The 20,412-nt window shown below is 58.9% G+C and overlaps 1 protein-coding gene across 4 annotated transcripts; it reads right to left on the bottom strand.

The window, feature by feature from the left end:
* Positions 1 to 155: 155 nt before the first annotated feature.
* Positions 156 to 6,798, bottom strand: GRAP (GRB2 related adaptor protein). 4 transcript variants are annotated; one of them, XM_076350826.1, is made up of 5 exons: positions 6,721 to 6,798; positions 5,387 to 5,484; positions 4,008 to 4,130; positions 2,198 to 2,397; positions 156 to 864 (listed from the first exon to the last, which is right to left on the bottom strand). In XM_076350826.1, the coding sequence occupies exons 1-5, from the start codon at positions 6,796 to 6,798 to the stop codon at positions 680 to 682; spliced, it is 684 nt and encodes a 227-aa protein (XP_076206941.1). In that variant the 3' UTR covers positions 156 to 679. The 4 variants fall into 4 exon arrangements, with proteins under 4 accessions (XP_076206941.1, XP_076206943.1, XP_076206942.1 ...); XM_076350828.1 differs by having other exon boundaries at positions 156 to 860; positions 2,224 to 2,397; XM_076350827.1 differs by having other exon boundaries at positions 156 to 865; positions 2,229 to 2,397.
* Between the last annotated feature and the right edge of the window lie 13,614 nt (positions 6,799 to 20,412).

Below are 20,412 nucleotides of genomic sequence, written 5' to 3'. Positions count from 1 at the left end.
CTCGAGGGTGTCACCCAAACACATTTTACTAGCTCTAAATAAAAAATAATATAAAAAAAGCGCCACAATTTGCAGCTATGAACAGCACCCGCAGGACTGAATCCCCCCGGACCAGCCTTCCCTGGCGCCCTGAGTCCCAGCACCCCTCCGTGGAGTTACTGAGCCTGGCCGCATCCCGGCCGCCTGCAGCCCTCCTTGGAGCAGGGGCTTCGCTTACAGGGTCTGGAGAGGAGCGAAGGTTTGGGGCGCACGTGCTCTTCCCCTCGGTTGCTGCCACCCCACCGGGTTGTGGCTCTGGAAAAGTTTTTATGGCCCTGGTTCAATGCTCCGTGCTCCCTCCCCGGGGAGCGCGGCTGCCAGCCCGCAGCGAGAGGTGATGCCTCGGCTGGGGGCGGTGGAGGTCTCCTGGGTCGGGGGAGCAGGGAGAGCCGTGGCTGATGTTTCAGGGTGCTGGAGCCGGGCAGCCCCTGGATGGGGATCACCGCCAGCCTGGCCTCTACCTCCAGCACAGCCCACGCGGCACCGGGACCTCATGTGTCAGCAGCCCGGCGTGGGGACAGGCACTGTCTGTGGGGACGAAGGGACGTGCAGTCTGCGTGCAGGCACAAAGCAGCTCCGGTGAGTGGGGGGGCAGCGGGGGCCGCAGTCCTCCCTGCTTGCCCCCAGCGCCGGTGGCAGCTCACTTGTGGATGGGGTGGACGTAGTTGCGGGGAAAGAGGCCGACGCGCCCATAGATCTTCCCCTGCCACCAGTTGGGGTCGGGGTAGTCCAGGACCTCGATGATGTCCCCGCGGAGGAAGGGCAGCTGAGAGCCATCGTGGGCCGAGAAGTCGAACTGGGCTTGCACGAATTTGGGTCTCCTCACCTGGAGGAAAATTGAAGGCAGGGGTTGGTGGGGGGAGAGGTGCCCCTGTCTGCCAGCCCCTCTGCACCGGCTTGTGCTGCCTGAGTCCCCAGCGTGACGGGGATGCCGTGCCACTGTGTGGCGAGGACCAGGCTGGGGGGGCCAGAGCACAGAGGGTGTGAGGGTACCTGGGGTGCCCGCTTCGAGGACAAGAGACGGGAGCTAGGGAAATCCTGCCACGGCAAGAGCCAGAGTGCTGGGGACAGCCCTGGGTGCATGGCAGACCCTGGGGAGGAGGTGAGAGCCTGGGGTGCAGGGGAGCAGCCTGGGGTTCAGCCAGAGCCTGGGGTGCAGGGGAGCACCCCAGGGCACAGGGCTCCTTCATCCTGCTGCCTGGGAAAGCTGAGATGGGTGCCCAGGGGACCCCTACCCCTTGGAGACAGCTGGCACCCCTCTCCTTCCCCAGTCCTTCCCGGGTCCCTCCGAGTGCCGGAGCAGCCCCCAGCCCAGCTCGCAGGGCCCAGTTTCGCCACCTCCACAACTGCCGCCCCAGGGCTTGGCTTTGCTGGAGCTCACCCGGAGCTGGCTGCTCCCTGTCCTGAGCTGGTCGGGCTCTGCCACCCACCCCGGGCATCACCCCTGGCCCGAGGGACGGTGGTGTGGGCCTGGGGCGAGCCGCTGTGCCCTGCCCTGCCCTGCCCTGCCGAGCTGCACCGCTGGCTTTTCTCCACCCTGCCAGCTTCCCCACAGTGCTGCCTGTCTCGGGCTGTTCCAGCCTCTCCTGCTCCACACTGCCTTGAGTGGAGCCCAAGCATGGGGCCAAGTGTCAGCCGGGCACTTGGGATGTCCCCGTCCCCCTCTGCGGGGATGCTGCAGCCAGGGGAGCTGAGCCTCAAGGGGGCTCACGCAGGGGTTGGGGACCAGACCCCCAGGATGCTTCTCCCAAGAGCGGTGGGGGAGCCTGTGCCCAGGAGAGTCTGGACCCCGTCTCTGCTCTGCACCCGGCCATTTGCTTTCCTCCATTTTGTCCCTCTCTGCTGTTTCTTAGGGATCGCCAGCGTCCCGTGGCCAGCAGGGAGGAGCAGGAAAAGTTCAGGCAGGAGGAAATCCCCGTCCCCCGGGAGCTGCGGCCCCGTGACGCCTCCCTGTGAGCACAGTCTGGGGCAAAGCGAGACTAGGACGGTGCTGCTGACCCACGGGCCCGTCCCGTGCCTTGGTTTCCCCATGGACCATAGCGGGGCGGTGGCAGCCCTGGTACCAGGGGAGCAATGGGGGATCCCAGAGGGGATCAGACACGGGCTCCCAGCCTGGCCCTGCTGCTGGCCATGCCGTCACCCTGCATCCCAGCCCTACGCATCCCCATGGCCCCATCCCCTGACGGTACCTCCTGAGTCTGGTCCTCATCCCAGAGGAAGATCTGCTGCTTTTTGGCGATGGTAGTCGTCCTGTAGAAATCCACCAGCTCGTTGAGGGAGTTGAACTTTTCCTCCCAGAGGAAATATTTGCCATTCCTCTCCCTGAGCACCTTGAAGTGCTGGACATGCTGCCCGTAGCTGCAGATGGAGGATGGACGTTACCCTGGCCCCGGGATGCTGGCAGCACCCAGCCCCTCTTCCAGCATCGCAGGCAAAGCCCAGGGGCTGCTCGCTGGGCTGGTCCTCTGGAGGGGTTGTGCAGGCTGCGGCTGTGCCCGCGGGTCCCACTACACCCATCCTGCCACGGCCAGGGGTGACGGTGGCACTGGGGTCACTCCTGGCTGGTGAGGCAGTGGGTGAGGGTCTCCAGCACGCCAGTGACATGGACCTGCAGCCGAGACCTGCCACAGCTCATCCCACATGCAGCTGAAGCTTGGTGCCTGACCCTGGCACAGCAGGATGCCCGTGGGCTCGGGGATGGCAGCGGTCCGGCCACATGTAGGGCAGGTGGCTTTGTCCAGGGAGCAAACAGGGGCCACATCTGAGGCCACAGGGTCAAAACACTCACACAGGGCAGGTAAGAGCGCAGGGTGGCCATGCGCTTGGGCACTGGTGCTGCTTGGGCTTTCCTAAAAGCTCCGGGAGGGCTCACTGGGAAGGGTCTGGGGGAGGCTTGGGGTCCCTGCACCTCGCCAGAGCCCGTCAGCTGCATCCCCCCCTCCTTCCTCATTTTCCCGCTTCACCGCTGAGAAAGTGTGGTGAGAGCTGCAGGTCTCAGCTCAGCACGTACCGGGAGGACACTGCAAAGGCTGGGCTCAGGCTCCCAAATCCCCTGTGCCCCCAGGGACTCCCAAGCTGCAGGAGGATGGGACAGGCCAGGATTTCCCTCGGCAGCCCCGCATGCTGGCACCCCCTCGGTGTGTACCTGGGGGTGGCAGTTTGGGGTGCTCACACTGCAGGGCTGGCATGGGGCCACTGCAGGGTCCCGCCGCTGCCGGGCCCCCGGGCAGGGGCAGGGACCCGGCCACGCTGGTGACGCACGGCAGAACACCGCTCCCTTTCATTATGGACAAGAACCTCCTTAAATGCTTAATTAGAGATTAGCAGCATGAGAAAGTGCCTGGCTGGCCCAGGGCTGGCTCCTGCTACCCTGGCCCTGGGCAGGGAAGGAGCAGTGATGGGGTGAGAGGCCCGGGGGCAGGCTCTGCCCGTTGGCACGCTGCCTTCGTACAGCCCTGGCTGGCGATGCCAAAATCATCAGCCCCATGGCATTGGGATGCTGCGGCCCTTCGTCCCTGGGGATGCTCTGGGCAACTTGTTCCTCCAGGATACATCCCCTGATCTGCGCTTGCAGCTTGGCCCCAGCCCCGTTGTTACCTACATGGCTGTATTTAGGGGCACCCCAGCGAGGGACCCCGGGCGAGGCAGCGATGCAGCCCAGCGGTGCAGGCAGGGTGCAGGCAGGGAGCAGGAAGCGGCTGGGACGGAGGCGGAGCGCGAGGCTGCAGAGGGGAGGAAGGAGAGGAAGGCCCTGTCCGAGGCTGCGCCTGGATGTGTCGGGGACACGGCTCCGCAGCCCCTAGCCCCTTTGAGGCAGCTGGGGCAGGGCAGGGTGCTCGCCCCTTCCCCAGCACCGTGGCGGGGAGCACGCATGAGGGTGGCCTGATGCCCTCGGTCCCCAAAGCGGGGGCTGTGGGAGACCCCTGCCCATCCCACCGCGTGTCCATCTGCGTCCCACGGTCACTTACTTGACGGAGATGGAGAACTCCCCCGGGGCACTCTCACTGTCGCGGATCAGGAAGGCTCCCAGGTGCTTGCGCTTGAGGAGCCGCTCCTCTGCCAGGTGCCGGGAGATCCTGCCCACGTACCACCTGCGAGGGGCACCAGGCTCAGCCGCGTGGGCACCCCCGGACACCCGGGGACACCCCAGTGCCGCATCCCCCCCCCGCAGGATGGAGGCACTGAGAGCCCTGGTGCCGGCAGGAACGGGGTCCCCGTTGGGCTCCCCACAGGGCTGGGACCCCCCTCGCAGCGGTTTCTCCCTTCCTTTCCCCTCCCCCCCCCGCCAATTTATCACAGCACTTTCACGGAGGGGGGGACCACAGGGTGCTGCGGGTGCAGACGTATCCCCACACGCTGCCTTGTCCACGCAGGGTTCGTGCAGCATCGCCGACAGCCACGACCGCATCCTGTCACCCGGCTCGCCACATCATGCACCTCGTCCCCCACTTTGCTGCCTGTCCCTCCCACTCCCCGCCGTGTCCCATGGCCCCCTGTGGGAAAAGCCCTGCCAGGTGCTATTGGGGGGGGTTTGGCAGAGCAGAAAACCCTCTGTGCCAGGATGAAAACCTTCCTGCCTACATTGCCGGCAGCTACCGAAACAAGGTGGAGGAGCAGAGTCCCTGTCTCCCATCCCTGCCAAGGCTGCGTCCGTGTATTTGGGAGCCCCAGGCCGTGGAGACCCTCGTGAATGATCAGCCACGGACTTTAGCACAGAGCATCTCCCAGTGCCAGCCCTCCAGGTGCTGCATGGAAGAGGCTGTGTCTCGCCCGTCCTGGATTGTTAACTGAAGCCCGAAAGGCAACGGGATCTGCCCTGGGCTGCCCCAAGCCCACGCGTTCCTGCTCTCCAGCCACAGCCCTGAGCAGATTTTGCTACGGCATTTAAATGTGATTTACCAGGGGATAATGATACATAAAACACAGGTTAAAACAGGGGTGGATTATGCTGGGCTTTAATAACACAGTAATAGGATTGTGTCTAATGCAGTTGTAATCCCATAACGCTTTGTCATTCCCCAATTATCATTTATTTAGCAGACAGCCCGGTGCGAGGGTTGAATTTCTGTGTGTTGGGGGTACACGGGCATGCTGCTGCCTCCCGTCCCCTCTGGCTGTGGTGGCAATGGCAGATTGACCCGGCAGGCAGACCCCATCGCTGCCCCATCGCTCTGTGACTCAGTTTCCCTATGTGTGGGACTACCCTGGCTCGTGGCACACCTTTGGGCATCGGGATGCACCATTGGGATCGCTGCCTGCGTGCTGGGAGAGGGTGTCCTGGCGCTGGTGGGTGCTACCAGAGCGGGGCTTCGAGCCTCCCTTCCCCGCGTGGTGGGATGATACTTACGGGTGTGGCTTGACCTTGATGTAGTTTTTGGGGACGAAGCCCTCGCAGCCGTACAGCTCGGCCTTGTACCAGTTCTGGTCATCTTCCATGTTGAGGATCTAGGGTGGGAGAGGAGCAGGGAGGCATCAGCCCGACCGCCGTCCCCCCTGGGAGAGGGGCTGAGTGGGACCCCCACCGCTGCCCCAGACCCCATGTCTCCCACTGAAACCTGGGGAAAAGGGGCGGTCTGACAAAGACGACACGGTTTGGGGGTGTTTGGGGGCACCTGTACAGAGCTGGCTGCTCCCCCCAGCCCTCCTCGGCTCACGGTCTGACTCACTGTGGGTGCCGGCAGCTGCAGGGTGCCTGGTGTTGCCCCAAACCCCTGGCCAGGGAAGAGGGTAAAATCTGTCCCCGGAGGAGCTGGGGCAGCAGCCAGGCCCCCGCGTCCCCCCTGGGGTGGTGACAGCTGGGTGCTCCGTGGGAGGAAGCGCTTTGGTGTGAGCAGGGGCGCTGACACCCGCTTCCGCGCGACACCATTTTCCAGCCTCCCACGCAGGGGCCCGGGGGGCTGGCACAGCTGTGCAAACAGGATCTGAAACCTTGGGGCATGGTGCCGGCGCCACGGGGAAAACACGCCAGGGAGGCAGGGACAGGCATGGCGGGTTTGGAGCCCTGGGTTACAGCCAGGCCATGCCCTCGCCCTCCCCGGGGCTGGCTGCACCCGTGGGGGGCTGCTGGGTGCCGGGGGTCCAGGAGGAGCTGCTGGCTTCTCAGCATCAGCCCCGCAGAGAAGGGCGAATGGCCAGGCAGCGTGGCAGGGTGCGGGTGCCCTCGCCCCCATTGCAGGACCACAGTCCCCTGGGGATGTTTTGAGCCCCCCTGAAGCTTTTTGGGATGCCCAGGTGGCATCTGAGAGGCCGTCCCGATGCCAGTGCCTGCATGGGCATTTGGGCACATGCTCCCTGCTGCCAGGTCCCTGTGGCCCCCAATGCCTCCGTGGGAAAGGGAAAATGTGTTCCAGCCCTGGGGGGCTGCCGCAGAGCACAGCTGGTGGCACCGATGGCCAGGGAGGCCACGTGCCACATCCCAGCTGGGTCCTCTCTGGAGATGTGGCTGGCGGCACAGACAAAGGGTACCCACCGCTGCTGGGGATGCTGCTCTGCACCCCAAAAACCTCAAGGATGGCTCCTTATACCCCACAGGAAGCCCCAAAGAGGCAACAAAGCCAGGTGTAATGAAAGCACCGGTGTCGCCCCACGCTGTGTGCCCACTCTGTCCCCCAAAGCAGCAGCATCCACCCCCCCCATGGCTGGTGACCTCCCCATGGCTGGTGACCCCCCTGCTCCCCATACCTTCAGGGTGTCCCCTTTCTGAAAAGGCAGCTCATCCTTCTCCGTCGCCTGGAAGCTGTACAGTGCCACCGACTCCATGGCACCGGCTGTCACTGGGCAGTGGCGAGGGGTCCCGGGGGCTCGCCGTGCCGGGGGCGCGGGGCTGCCTGGGGGTCACCGCCCCGCGGCGTGGGGCTGTGGGGGTACGTAGCGAGTGTGCGGCACGGCGGTGCAGCAGGCAGGAAGCCACGCTGATGTCAGCGCGCTGCCGGGGTGAAACGGTGAGCACCACGCGGGACGCTGCCGGCAGGCACAGCTGCCCAGATGTGCTGGGGCGGGGGGGAGGTGGGTGGGGAAGCCGTGCCGGCCCGCCTGGATGCCAGGGGCCCCATCTGCAACAGGACCCGGGCACATCAGCTGGCGGCACAATTCCGCATCACCTCTGCGGTGGGCTGTGGGCAGCGGCATCGGGTGGCCGCAGGGTTTTGGAAGGAAACAGAATGGTGACGGGCCAGACACACAGGTTGAGGATGTGGGCGAGGCATGTCTGGAGAGCTCGGCCAGCAGGCTGGTAGTGCTGATGTCTCGTAAGGGCTGAGCTGCTGGCACAGACTTTGAAAGGTGGCTGGGTGGGAAGGGTTGTTTTGGCAAAAAAAAATCACAGAGGGTGGGATGGGCAGAGGCGCAGGGAGGCGGGGTGGATGCACACACCTGGTTTCTTTGGAAATCAGACTGAAAACCACGTGCCAGGTCCCAGCACCAAACAGTGAGGTGTCAGCATAGTTGTTACCGGCTTTTTAGGTTGCAGCCTTTTGGGGGTTGATTTTTTCCAGCTTTCTTTTGCAGGGCTAGGGGAAAAAAAACCCTTTTAGACTAAAACAACTTTCTGCAGCTCTCGTGGGCGTCAGGCACTGAGTCCACAGCGCTCACACACAGGGCATCGTTCCCAACGGGAAGGTCCCCAATGCTGTGCAGCCTTCCCATCGTGTGCGTGGGCCGGGGCATGAAGCGCACAGAAAATCCGCCCGACGCTGGTTTTGCTTTGCTGCAAGGAATTAAACCGGGGCCAGCTGTGGCTCAATCCCTGCCCATGGACTTGGGCATTTTCCAGCGAGGAGCAGGACGTTGCTGCCATCTGCCCAGGGAGGGACGAGCCGCGGTGCTCGCGGGGCCTCAGCGGGGACACCAGCTCGGTGATTCGCCTCTTCCAAACCTTAACCCCGCTTCCCAAGTGCATCTGAAAAGCAAACGCTGTGTAACACCCCTCCGAGGCCTTTTTCAGGGTCTCGGTGCCCATGGGAAGTGGAGAGAGATGTGCAGGGTGGCCCTGGGTGGCTCAGCACCCGGCGAGGCCCCGGTCCCCAACGGTTATCCCCAGCATGGCCTCGGGACCTGCTGGTCCCAGGGGAAGTGGAGACGCTGGGAAGGCCGGGGAGGGCAGGGGGGGCCGTGGGAAGAGGCTCGGTGTGTGCACGCCTGTCACGAGGAGGACGGGACTCAGCGAATCTCCGTGACTCGGCGAGTCCCAGGGGATGGGACTGCAGGGGGAAGATGGCTGTCGGAGCGAGCTTCCTCTGCCGCTCGGCAGCCTTGGCGAGAAGCGGAGCTGGATGCTTCCTGGAGAAACCAGCCCCAGCAGAGCCACCGCTCTAACCCCGCTGCCAGCCAAGGGCCTGATCCTGTCCCTGCATCCACCAGCACAAATCGGATGATGCTAAGTCCACGTGCAGGGGGCCTGCTTGCAAAGGGCATAAAATAAGGCAGTGGTGGGGGGTGAGGTGGGCATGGAGGTGTCTGAGCACCGGGACGGGCTCGGCGTGAGAGAAATCTGCAGCCCAGGGAGCAGGTTAGCGTGGGCTGATGACCCGCTGTGCCTCGGATGGACACCGTGAGCAGTTTCGGGGCCCGGCTTCCTTGGGCTCGCAGCAGGGAGGCTTGAGGGGCACCTTGGGGTGTCCAGCCCACAACCATGCACAATGCCACGCTGCCCTGTGTATCTGGGAGCAGGGGGCGCAGGACGGTGGGGTCACATGGGGGTGCCCAGGCCTTGGCGCAGTGGCCGGACTCAGGACCGGAGCAGGATTGGATCCTGCCAGCAGATGGCAGCAGTATCCAGGGGGACACTGGGGACACTGGGGACAGTGCCACATGTCCCTCCTCTCATGCTCTAACCAAGCCCGCAGCCCCTTTGGCATCCCTGCCTGGCCACCTCCAGCACCACATCCCGCTCCTCGTCCCCTCTTCCCTTGCCTGGCTCCTTCCTGCTGTCCCGGCCGCGGTCCCTGCCCAGGGGCCGGGTCCCTTCTGCTCGCTCGTGGCTCACTCATGGCCTGCTTGTGGCTCGCTGTCCCTGGCTGCTGGCTGAGCGCATGTGGACACTGCAGGGGTGACAGCAGCACCCGCACCCGAGGAGCGAGCTGGGCTGGACGCTGGAGCAGTCTGCAGCCCCATTTCTGGGTTGGGAGCCAAACGCTCCTGCGTTCAGCCGGTTTCTGGGTGCCCCAGCCTGACTCACTGCCACGGAGCGGTATGGGGTACCCCGAACCCAGGAGGGGAGCAGGGCCCAGCGTGGTCGTTGGTATCTAAGCGGCATCATGCTGCCTCCAGGGAACCCCTCGAAGGGGCCACGAGCATCCTGGTACTGCAAAATTGGAAATGCCCGTCACCTCCTGGCCTCAACCTGCTTCATTCCCTGGGAAAACCCTTCTGCCTGCTCATGAGAAGCCCCAAATCTGCCCCATCCCATGTTCACCGGAGCACCCAGAAGGAGCCAGGGACCCCCGTGGTGCCCAGCTGCCAGCCATGAGGCAGTGCTGCAGAGCCCTGCAAGGCTCAGTCCGGGAGCCAACGGCTGACTAACCACCGGCCTGAGACATCTAAGAAACATCAAAACAAGTTCCCCCCCTCCATTTTCCCTCTTGTGCCTTGTCAAGTAGCCATATTTTGTATAGCACACACTATACCGGAGCAGGGAATAGTCTGTCCCTGCAGTGCCAGCCACGAGCGACGGGTGCTGAGCCGATGCCCGGTAGGGTGCAGTCCTGGGGGGTCTGTACCCCCATCCCTGTGCCCTGCGTGTCCCTGGTGTTCAGAGGGACCCAGAAGGTGCCACGTGGTTACCTCAGTTGGGTGTGGCAAGGTGCTCGGGGCTGCACACTGTGAGTATCAGCCTGGCTTGCAAGGAGATCCCAAGGGCCATGGAGGTGCAGTGGCTCACCCGAGGGTGCACAGCAGTGGGTGGGAAGGAGCCAACCCAGGGACCCCACCCTGCCCTGGGTTTGACCACCAGCCCATGCTGCCTTTCCTTCCACACAGAGGAGTTTCATGACCCTGGGGACAGGCAGAGGAGGGTGCAGCTGGCTCTGGCATCACCCTTTCCCCTCTGTACGGCTGCCCCTGGGCTGCGTGGCGGGCGCTGGGAGCTGCCTGGAGCTCCTGCCGCCTCCCGGGTTGCCCAATCTGCCGAGCCCGTTTCATCAACATCCTGTGTTTACCTGGCTGCAAAATCCCCACGCAACGAGGGAGGAAGAAGAGGGAGGGGAGCCTCTTCCCCTTCCGCTGCGGGCCTGGGGAACTTTGTTAAGGAGGTGATCTCGGGCTCCCCAGCTCCTCTCCAGCCAGTGCCTTCTGCGGCTCCTTGCTGTGCCATGGCCCAAGGTGCCATTTGGGGGAGGACGGGAGAGGAGGGGGTGTCTCAAGCCTTCCCGTGGCTTGAGATCCCGTAAGCCAGGCCTGGATGGTGGCGGGGCTGGGTGATGCGAGCTGGCTCACACTGCAGACCCCGGTGTGCACAGGAGCTTTGCTCCTGCCAGTCAGCAGGGACAGGGACGGGTCCTGCCTCTCCACGCACCACTGCGCCCAGCGGTCGGCAATGCAGCACAGCCCAACGTACACCGTGCTTCCCCTTGCACCGCTGCAAAAGGAAACCCACGGCACGACACCGCCCCGAGCAAGCCGCAGAGAAAGGGGGCTGGTGTGATACTACAGGCAGTTTTCCCGAGAAGAAACCCCGCAGCCCATTCGCCTCCGGCTCTATCTGTCCCCGGCAGCAGAGAGCTGCCCGCCGAACCGAGTGGCCGTGCAAAGTGTACCGCGGGCTGGCTGTGGTGGCCACCATGCTCTCCTCACACCCACGCACAGCCTGTGCACCAGGCGTGGGGCAACTCCTCTTGCCTCATCAGGAAGGCAGCCCCGGTGCTGCCGACTCAGCGCTGCCGGGTCTGTGTTTGGCTGGAGATGGAGCCGGAAAGATGAGGTGGTGGGGAGGAAGGGGGAGGGAAGATAAAGTGAAGAAGGGAGGAGAAAGGGTGATCCATCACGCCAGCCACCAGCTGCCCTCCAGTGAGCCCCTGGAGACCAGAATAAATGCCTTGCACTGGCACAGCAAGCGGGGCCAGGGTGGGAATGCTGGCCCTGGGCTGCTCGTTGGGAACTGGCTACTCCCCTGGGGTGCCAGCAGTGCTGGGGCACAGAGAGCGAGGTGACGGGGTGATGCACTCCGGCAGCGGGGCTAGCCTGGGGTGGCTGGGGGACACAGCCTGGCTTGAAGCTCACGCCTGGGATGCTGCATGTAGATAAAGCCAGGCACACGGGTCAGCAGCCGGCACTACTGACGCATGCACCGCGCAGAGGTGTCACATTGCCCATAGCTGCCTGTGTGCGTGGGGACCGGTACCGACGCATGCCCAGGGCACGGGACGCGATGGGGATCCTCTGCCTCTCAAGGAAGTGGGTGCCCCGCTGAGGCCTCACACGGAGGGTAAGCAACATCCCGGGGTAGAAAATGCCACATCAGTGCCCGTAAACAGGAGTTCAGAGTCAGCACTTTCCCCCTGGAGCAGAAGCCACGTTGGTAACTCCTGAGCATCAGACTTGTCCTTCTGTGTAACCCTACTTCTCTACAAAGCCCAGCCCACACTGAGGAGCTTGTGTCACCATTTACACGCTGGTGTAACTGAGCATGGCCAGTGCTGGGAGGATCAGACCCCTCTGAACCCCTCATCATCCCGCAGGACCTGTACGAAAGCATTTACAGGAGGGGCAGCCAGCAGACCCAGAGCCAGTTTGCCATGCTTCGTCCAACGTGGCTACAAGAGGCCCCTTGAGGTCCTGGTGGCCTCCAGCCATGGAGCCGCATCTCCTCAGGGTCGACACAGGTGGTTGGGGCTGGTATTAGGGTTTCTGGGCTAGTAAATCAGAGTGGGTCCCGTTTGCCTGTGATGTAGGTAAGGGGAAGTGGTACCGTGCTCCCCAGCTCCCGCGGGGGAAGCCCAAGAACGGGGGACCTCAGTTTTGACACTTGTGCCTGTTCTTGACGATGGATCTGGAAAAGGACTGGAAATCTTGAAGTCTTGGATGTGAAATTCAACCCAAATCTGCAGGAAAGGGTCACTGAGGAGGCAGGTCATCCCAAACAGCCTCCTTGAGGGGATGTGCAGCCTTGGATGGTGGCCAGGGCCAGCCTCCTGAGAATGGGTCAAACACTGTTTTTGTGGAGGAGGGAGAGTCCAGACACAACGAGCAGCAGCCTTAGAGGCACCGACACTGAACGCTTCCCGCAGGGCTCCCAGGACTCAGTTTTGGGCTGATGGATGTGAGCAGTGCCGGTGCCTGGCTCTGGGGACAGGCGCTGCGTCTGTTTTGGTTCAGGGATACAGCTGTGATGGAGACTCAGGTGAGGATCATTTACAGAGATGTTAACTGTTAATGAGTTAACTATCAGGGCCAGCAACAGCTGAAGGCTGTTCGGCTCCCTGGGACCTCTAAAAGGAGATGGAGGCCATTAGCTAGGCTTGGGCTGATGAGGAGGGGCTCCTGGGATCCTCCTGTTCCCTGGGATGGTTCCCCTTGGCAGCCTGGGACACTCCAAGAGCAGGAAGGTGGGCTGTCCCTCTGCCTGTAAGGTGTCCTCCCTCCAGCTGGCTGTGGCTTCCCTGTGTGTGACCTGGAGAGGACTGAGCCATGCAGCTCTACCTGGATCACACACTTGGTGCCTGGCTGGAAGCAGATCTCGTTGTGTGTTCCATGGCTGTGGTATGCTGGTCCTTGGGCTCTGCCCTGAGACCTTACTGTGGTTACTGACATAGCTGGGAGTAACTCTGAGACCTGCTGGGTGCTCTTATCCAAGTCAACCCCGGTTCTGCTTTAAGCTGTGTGAGCAATGTTTTTCTGCTGAACCTGCTGAGTGCTGCTCTGGAAATGTCTGACGAGGCTTCCAGGGTGAGAGAAGATGGTGGCATCTGGCCTCCAATCTTCCTCCTTGGTGTTGGGCTGCCCATGTGGGTTATGGGGAAGGCGAGGTCCCCATACCGATGTTATCTGGGCAGACTGGTGCTGCAGCATGTATGGGAGCTGAGATTTCTCTGCCATCTCTTGTGGGTCCTAAGGAGCCATCCCCATGGTGGGGCTGGAAACCCACCATGCTGCACGCTGTCAGCACAGCATGAAAGTGGAGAGGGTTACATCACTGCTTTGATTTGCACAGGAGAGAAATCAGAAGGGTCCCTTTAACTGGAAGCTCCAAAGAGATCGGGCAGGGAGGCGTGGAGTTTGGGTGTGGAGGCTATTTGCCCTCTGTGTTTGCCATGGAGGAAGGCTCCTCACCCTAAGCAGGCAGCATGGGGCAGCAGAAGTAATCACCCGTGGGCAGGGGAGCTCTGTGGCTCCCAAAGGGATTGTTTTAGGGGAACCGTGAGTTTGTTCGCATCCAGACACAGCCTGGTGCTTGAACAGATTCTGAGAAGCTCCCCCTCAACAACGGCATCTGTTATTTTTCTAGGATTTAAAAAGAAAAAACCAACCAAGAAGCCTTGCGACGCGTGTGTAGGTGAGGGGACCGTGCTGTCACTGCTGTGACTCACTGGGGAGGTCTGTGATTTCCGAGAACAAAAATGATGGAGGGAGAAATTGTGAATGATCACTTGCAGAGGGGTGGCTGAGCTCTCCACCAGAGAACTAGTCAAATTTCGGTTCCTCCTTAGGGCTGGTTTGTTAACAAGGAGTTATTAATAACCAATTAAGCCAGAGCTCACGTCATGCCTTCCTCTGGAATTGTGGCAAGAGTGTCTGCGGTTCCTCCTTCGGCACCGTACCCACCCTGTTCCTTTGGCCAGAGGAGTGCGGGGGGCTGATCTGGGCAGGTGCCTTGTCACCGCAGGGCTGCTCTGGGGGGACATGCCCGGGGGACGCTTCCCAGGTAGGGATGTGGGGGACCACCGGTGCAGAGGTGACTTGGGACTCGGCCGCGGTGCGTTTGGCTCCCTTTGGCTGAGCTCATGGCGCCTAGGGGAGCGGGTGCGCAGAAGAGGAGCCCTGCGTGGCAGGTTTTCGGTTGGTGCCAGGGCAGATGGTGTGAGTCAGCCGTGGGGACAGCCCGGGGCAGAAGGCCAGCGGCCGGAGGGAGGAGGCTTGCTTGCCTGCCACTTCCTTGGGCTGAGGATGTGCGTGTTGCTGCATCCCCGGCCGGGCTGGCGATGCGCCGGGCAGCAGGGAGGAGGCAGGCAGGCTGTTAGAGCGGGCCCGCCGGGATAATTCACGGAGTGCCGGATGCGCTGTAAAACCCGAGAGAATCTGGGCACTGTGCTCCTCCTGAAACCGCCTATTCAGGGGAGAGATGGGGTAGACAAGAGGGAGGAAGCGGAGGGAAGATGGAGCACTGAAGCCTTCTGTGTCCGTCCGGTGACGGATGCAGGTGCAGCTGCGGATTCCCCGGATGCTCTGGCTGCTCCGCACCGCCCTTTCCTGCGGGGAAGGAGGAGATGCACTCAGGAGACCCCCCCCGGGCTCCCAGAGCCCCCAGCTCTGCTTTCACTCTGATTTATTCCTGCTGCCACAATGTCTGGTGCAGCCTTTTTTCCTATAGAGCTGGGCCTTGAGGTGGCAGGTCTGTGTGGATTCTCTGAAGTCTGATATAGGGTTGAGCAGTTCCTCATTAGTATGACCTCTCTCTCCTCCCCAGCTGCCAATCTTCAGGAAATGTTTAGAAATGAAGTAGCTGTGAAAACTCTGCCCAGCCTGTCATCAGCTTGGTCTGAAATGAGCAAACAGCCTCAAAGGTTACGAGGGGGAATCCACATGCGTGGCCTTGCCTGTCCCTACCCACGCAGTGCTACTGCATCTGCTTCCCTTTAGAAAACCGAGCTAAATAAAGCTGCTGCCATTGCTTTGGTGGCACAACGCTCGCTCATGCCATTTTCCTGAGTGGTGCTTTTGCCCATGTAAGGCAAGAGGAAAGAGTGAGTGAAGGTTTTTGGGAGGCTACGATAAAACTGATGGACTCTTCCCTGGGGCTGTGTTGGATTGTGATTTCTGACACATCAGCTGTGGAAATCCAGGGTAATTACACTAAAGCCTCTCCAGATATCTGCCTGTGTAAATGAGACCAGGATCTGGCCTGAATGTTTTAAAGAAAAACTGCCCAGGGGATAGCTCCAAGATGCATGCTCTTGCTTTCTGCCTCTCTTAGCAAATGCTACATGCAGCACTCCTGCAAGGCAATTGTTAATTTAAAATGGAAAGTTGAGGCACTGCTTTTTTTTTTTTTTGGAAACATTCCTGCAGTGCTGGAAATGACAGCATTTGTTTCGATGAAAGAGTTCGAGATCCCCAGGAAACCAGCGACCTAGGCCACCTCCCCGTGAAGCTGGTGGCAAAGGAACAGCATGGCTGGCCTCACCCTGCAGCGTGGCTCCGGCAGGGCTCGTGGGTTGAGTGATGTAAGGCACTAACATTAGCACAGGTAATAAAAGCCCTTCCCATGTAGGTGTACATATGGCACACGAATACATATAGATGCACTTGCAATATCTAGCAAAGTATACAGCAAAATACTCTGTTATATGTCTGTGTTTATATAAAGTGTCCCTTTCAGCGAGCATCTGAAATGCAGATTTGCTGTCTTCCTTCCCTCTCAGGCTGAAAGAGGAACTGGGTTTGGGTTTTGCTGGCTTTTGGGCTTTGCTGGGGAGCTGTGGCTGGCTGACAGTCTTGGTCATTACAAGCTTTGCATGTCCAAGTGCCTTGCCAGCTTGTGGCACTACTGATTAGGTGGCAGCAGGATGTGACAGTGTTAAGTTCACATGTTATCTTGTCATATTAATGTTACATGATGGTGTCCTGATGTGCTGGAGAAGCATTTGGGGGGGGGGGGGGCTCCTGAGTGCATTATGCTGAATGGCCCTGGTGGTCCTCCCAGCTGCAGGGACTGGGATTTTAGCCTCTCTGGACTTGCCTGGGAGCAGGGGGTTGGAGGCACCACAGGGCACCTGATTCCTTGCAAGGGCTCAGATGAGCAATTAGGGCAAGATCTTGGGCAAGCGCCAGCTCCAAGCAGACCAGGCAGAGCGGAGGGCAGCACGCAGGAGACAGGGCTGACTGCTGCCCTTTGCTGGCAGCGCTGTGGAGGAAGAGGAGGCACCACGGGGTGGCTGGAGGAGCTCGGGGAACCTGTGGAGCAGCAGGAACAGCCAGGACTGAGCGCACTCAGCACAAAGGGCTGGAGTCACTTCTGGGAGACCCTCAAAAATGGCTACAGGCCCTCTCCAGCCTGGGCACCTGCGTTTTCTTCCTCTGGAGACCAGGGAATCAACTCAAGGTCTGTAGTCCAAGTTGGTATCTGCTGGGATATCTTCCTCAGCTGGAATCAGCAATGCAGCCTCCAGTGGTTTGCAGCTGTACTATTCTTGGCTCCCCAGGGCAGAGACATTTACTGCTTCAGTAAATCATTTTAGCATGTGTTTAAATTGACTTGTGTAGGATGGGCTCTGAGCACCCCTGGGTGCTGAAGGCTTAAAAAACATGCCACCTGCCTACAAGGCTCAGTAGAGGCTTTAGCCTTGAGGGTGTAAAACATGCTGGTTCATGGAGAGTCTGGGGAAAGGCATACAGGGATGGAGCTTTCAGGAGAAACCTGTGACAGCCCGTTCAGGAGAGCTGAGAAACAGCATGAGTGCTGCACTTGGCCTCTGCTTTCAAAGATGACATCCATGCAGGTTTGAAGTGCAGAGCTGGGAGCCAGCGTGTGGGAAGATAAGAGCATCCGTCCTGCTTAAAACCAAAGGTATCCAGTCCAGAATCCCACCCCCAGTAGTGGTCGATAAGTGAATGCTGGGGGGCAAGTATTGGAAACGGGTAAGCAGACACTATTTCCTTGTCACGTTCTCCTAGGACCCAGCAGTGTGGGGCTTGGACACTTCCTGAACCAGAGCTGTGTCTGTAAGAAGTATCTTGAAATGACAGCTTCTCCAGTTTCCTGACTCCCCCCAGGCTCTGATCTCACAGCAAAATGGGAGGTCTTGCCCTGCCGGGGGGGAAGATGTTGGAGTCTCATGTTTCTTCCTCATAATAACCAAGTGCAAGCTGGAAAAGCTGGTGCAGACCCACTTCTCGCAACATGCCTGTAATGAAGGATTACAAGCAGAATAACAGGGAGCAAGACACACAGGGCATTTGCGTGGAAGCATCTGTCAGTTTTCTTTTGAGGATCAGATTGGTGGCTTCAGCGGAGGAAATCATCTGCACAGCACAGCCCTTCCTTTCCAAGTGGTTAAGACCCTGCTGAGTGTAAAGCCCTTTTAAGCCTAGCTGTGCAGGTGTCGCGAACTGTTCTTCCGTCCCACCGGTGACAGATGTGGGATTTTCAATACATCAGGCAGTTTAGGCTTATTTGGCTCTCATCCTTACTGATTGGGTTATTCAGTTTATGCATCTCGCCGAAGGCCACTTTAAGTATTGCTAAAATCTATTGTGGCTGCACCATGGTTTGCACCCCCCATCTCCCCAACATGCTCTGAGTGACGTGCAAGCATAAAAAGAGGCTTCTCGAGGGTTAGAGGACACCTACTGTCTGTAGCAACTTGCTTTGCAGTTATTTCTGATTGAGGTTGAGGCCGTTGTGGTTTGTGCCCCCAGAAGAAACAAGGCTGTGCACAGCCAGTTCCCAGCAGCGCTGCTGTTTGCCTTTTACCTTCTCTGATCACAGAGATGTTTGATTTCTAAAGATCAGAAGGGAACGGGTTCCTTTGACTTCCTGTAATGTTCGCAAGGTCAGGGAGCAATCCTGTATTTCTCCATCTCATTCAGTCTGTAAGAATGTGGAAGCTCGTAGGAGTATTAATTACAGCCAATTATAATCTGCTTGACTAGCCAAGATGCTCAAATAGCTACTGAAACCCACTGTTGTTGAAGATGGACATTTTTCTTCAACCAAGGAAGCCTTCTGGTTTTAAAGAGATCACAGAACAGTTGTTCAGCAGGACTGATCTGTGGAGCAGCTTGGTCGGATAGTGTTAGAATTTAACATGTTCCTGAGAAATTCTTGCCTGCAGTGCTGTGCAGTTTGTTTGCTTTGTGGAGTCCTGATGGCTTGTCATGAATCTCTTCCAGCCCAGCTGGTGAATTTTTTAATCTGCTTGTTGATTACATGGGGACCATGTATTTACAGCTCTGCACTGTTTAGTTTTTTGCATTATGAAAACACCTGGGAAGCCCTGCTGAGGATGAGATGCTCTTTGTGATGGGGCGGCAGTGACAAGCTTGGAGTCACGACCACGAATTCAGATATGAAAGTTGCAACTGGATTTGTGAGCCTGGGAACGGAGGAAGTCACTTGCAGAAGTGGGAATCGGAAAGCTAGAAATTGGGCCAAGTAATTAAGCAACTGGCTGGGTGCTGTGCAAACACAAACCAAATAGACAGCCCTCAGTTTTCATCTGTCAAGGGGAAAAACTACCAGCTTTTCAGCTGTGATAATCAGTGATGGGCATCCAGCTGTAATCCAGGGACATGGCAGCACTGTGTTACCAATCCCTTGGTTTAAAAGAGACAGAGCTCAAAACGCCTGCAGCTTCCAATACTTGGTCTGCTTCAGGGGTCCCGTCTTTGCTACTGTGACTGAGAGCAATACTATGAAATTTGAGCTAAAAATGGCTGCAGCTGTACAGCTTAGTTCCCAGGGTTATAAGCCGATGTGGCTTTCCAGACAGCCCGTGCTGCCAGGCATAGCTTACTGTCGGGTGCTCTGGGAGCAGAGCACACGTGAAGGAAGCTCCTGTTGACCAGACGATGCCCCAAGTCTCTGTGCGTGAGCACCACAGCGTGTGGTGCGATAATGCTGATTTAAGTCTTGGTACCCCTGATTCACCCCAAATAAGTGGTAGATGAATCACTGCACCTACCTTCTGTGGGCAAGGTGGTGCTTTTCTCATGGGCCCTGGATTTTTGTGCTTAAACGTGAAACTCTTTGTACTTGAGTGTACCATGTCCTCTGACAGCAGTGACCACTGGTTGGCTGCTTGGTTGTAGGTACACTTCACTTCTCGCCCACCCCTTCTAGCAGTGTACAAAGTCTTTTGCCTCCCTCTCCAGCCAGATAGGCCCAGCCTAAATCACTGTCCCAGCCCACCAGGAGGAGAGGAGACCCAGCTTCCAGATGATGCTACAGAGCCAGGAGCACAGCTCCTCTTGCTCTCCTGATACTTTCCTCATCGTGAGCCCCACAGGGCGGTTTCCCTCAAGGTGAGAAACAGCTGGGAGGAGTGAGGATAATCCCCGGCCACGTGAGATCCTTGTGCAAGAGTACAAGTCATCCTGAGGTTTGGCTGTTATTACGATGCCTCGATCGGTCTGAGGATGGGCCTAGGGCGGAAGGGAGGGCCCAACTCTTTGGGTGACATTCTTTGGGTGGCTGCAGGAATGACGAAGAGGAACTCTGATGGGTGACGTTATCCATCAGCTCCTTCCTGCCAGGAAGTCCTCTCGTCATGGCAAGGAGGAAGCCAAGAGGGATGGTACAAACCGTATCAACCGCAAGGGAATCCTTGTCCTCCAGCACGGGCTTACAGGGTCTGACTTGGTGACTTGCTTTGGGGAACCAGACGGTAACGTTCAGTGAGCCCATCTTCACTACAAATACCCTGGGCCTGAGTCTGCCACTCAAAACCATGCAGACGGTACCAATGGGTGAGTGCTCCCAGCCTGGGAACACGCAGCAAATCCAGGCTCTTTAGGTCGAATGTGCTGATTTTATCTTATTACACAAGAAAAATACCTCCTCACCAGTCAGTGGGGCCTTGCAGTGGTCCTGTCCCCTCCTTTCTGCTGATGTGGGTGCTCATCTGACCTTCTGGTGAGCTGGTTCAGGGAGCTAAACTTGCTCAGAAGTAACCCTTCCCCCCCCAAAGTGATTAGTCTTCACCACAGATGGTATAAGCTGGTGTTGGTGGTAGGGAGGGAATGGGAATGGGTGGCTGGGGGTGGTGGAGGAAGGGCAGGAACCACAACACCCTGACTTAGGTCAATTAAAACTGTTGTGGAATTTCACCCTGAGGCTTTAGTGGGATTTAATGTAAGCAGTGCAGTAGCCTTGGCTTCTCGATGTGGCATGGGGAGAAACTGCACCTACAGAGCAGTAAGGAGAAAGGAATGAGGGAAGGTGCCCGCAGATGAGAACGGCTCTAACTTCTAAAGAAACACAACACTTGGTAATTACTAGAACTAAGCACATTTCAAACGTCACCGCCTCTTGCACTGTCAGTGCATATTCATTTCGAGAAAAACAGAATGTGCTGGGGTTGCATTCTCTCTTCTTTTCATGAATCTGCTAACGTGTTCAGAAAAGGTCTGTTTTGAAAGCCTATATTAGAGGTGTGTTAATTTTGAACTTGTCAAAATGAACATTTGCATTGGAAACAGTTCTACAAGTTTGTCTGCATGACA

The sequence above is a fragment of the Aptenodytes patagonicus genome, chromosome 13 (assembly GCF_965638725.1).
Source record: "Aptenodytes patagonicus chromosome 13, bAptPat1.pri.cur, whole genome shotgun sequence".
NCBI classification, from domain to species: domain Eukaryota; kingdom Metazoa; phylum Chordata; class Aves; order Sphenisciformes; family Spheniscidae; genus Aptenodytes; species Aptenodytes patagonicus.
The sequence above is the reverse complement of the archived record's forward strand: the minus strand, read 5'-3'. Positions and strand labels throughout refer to the sequence as shown.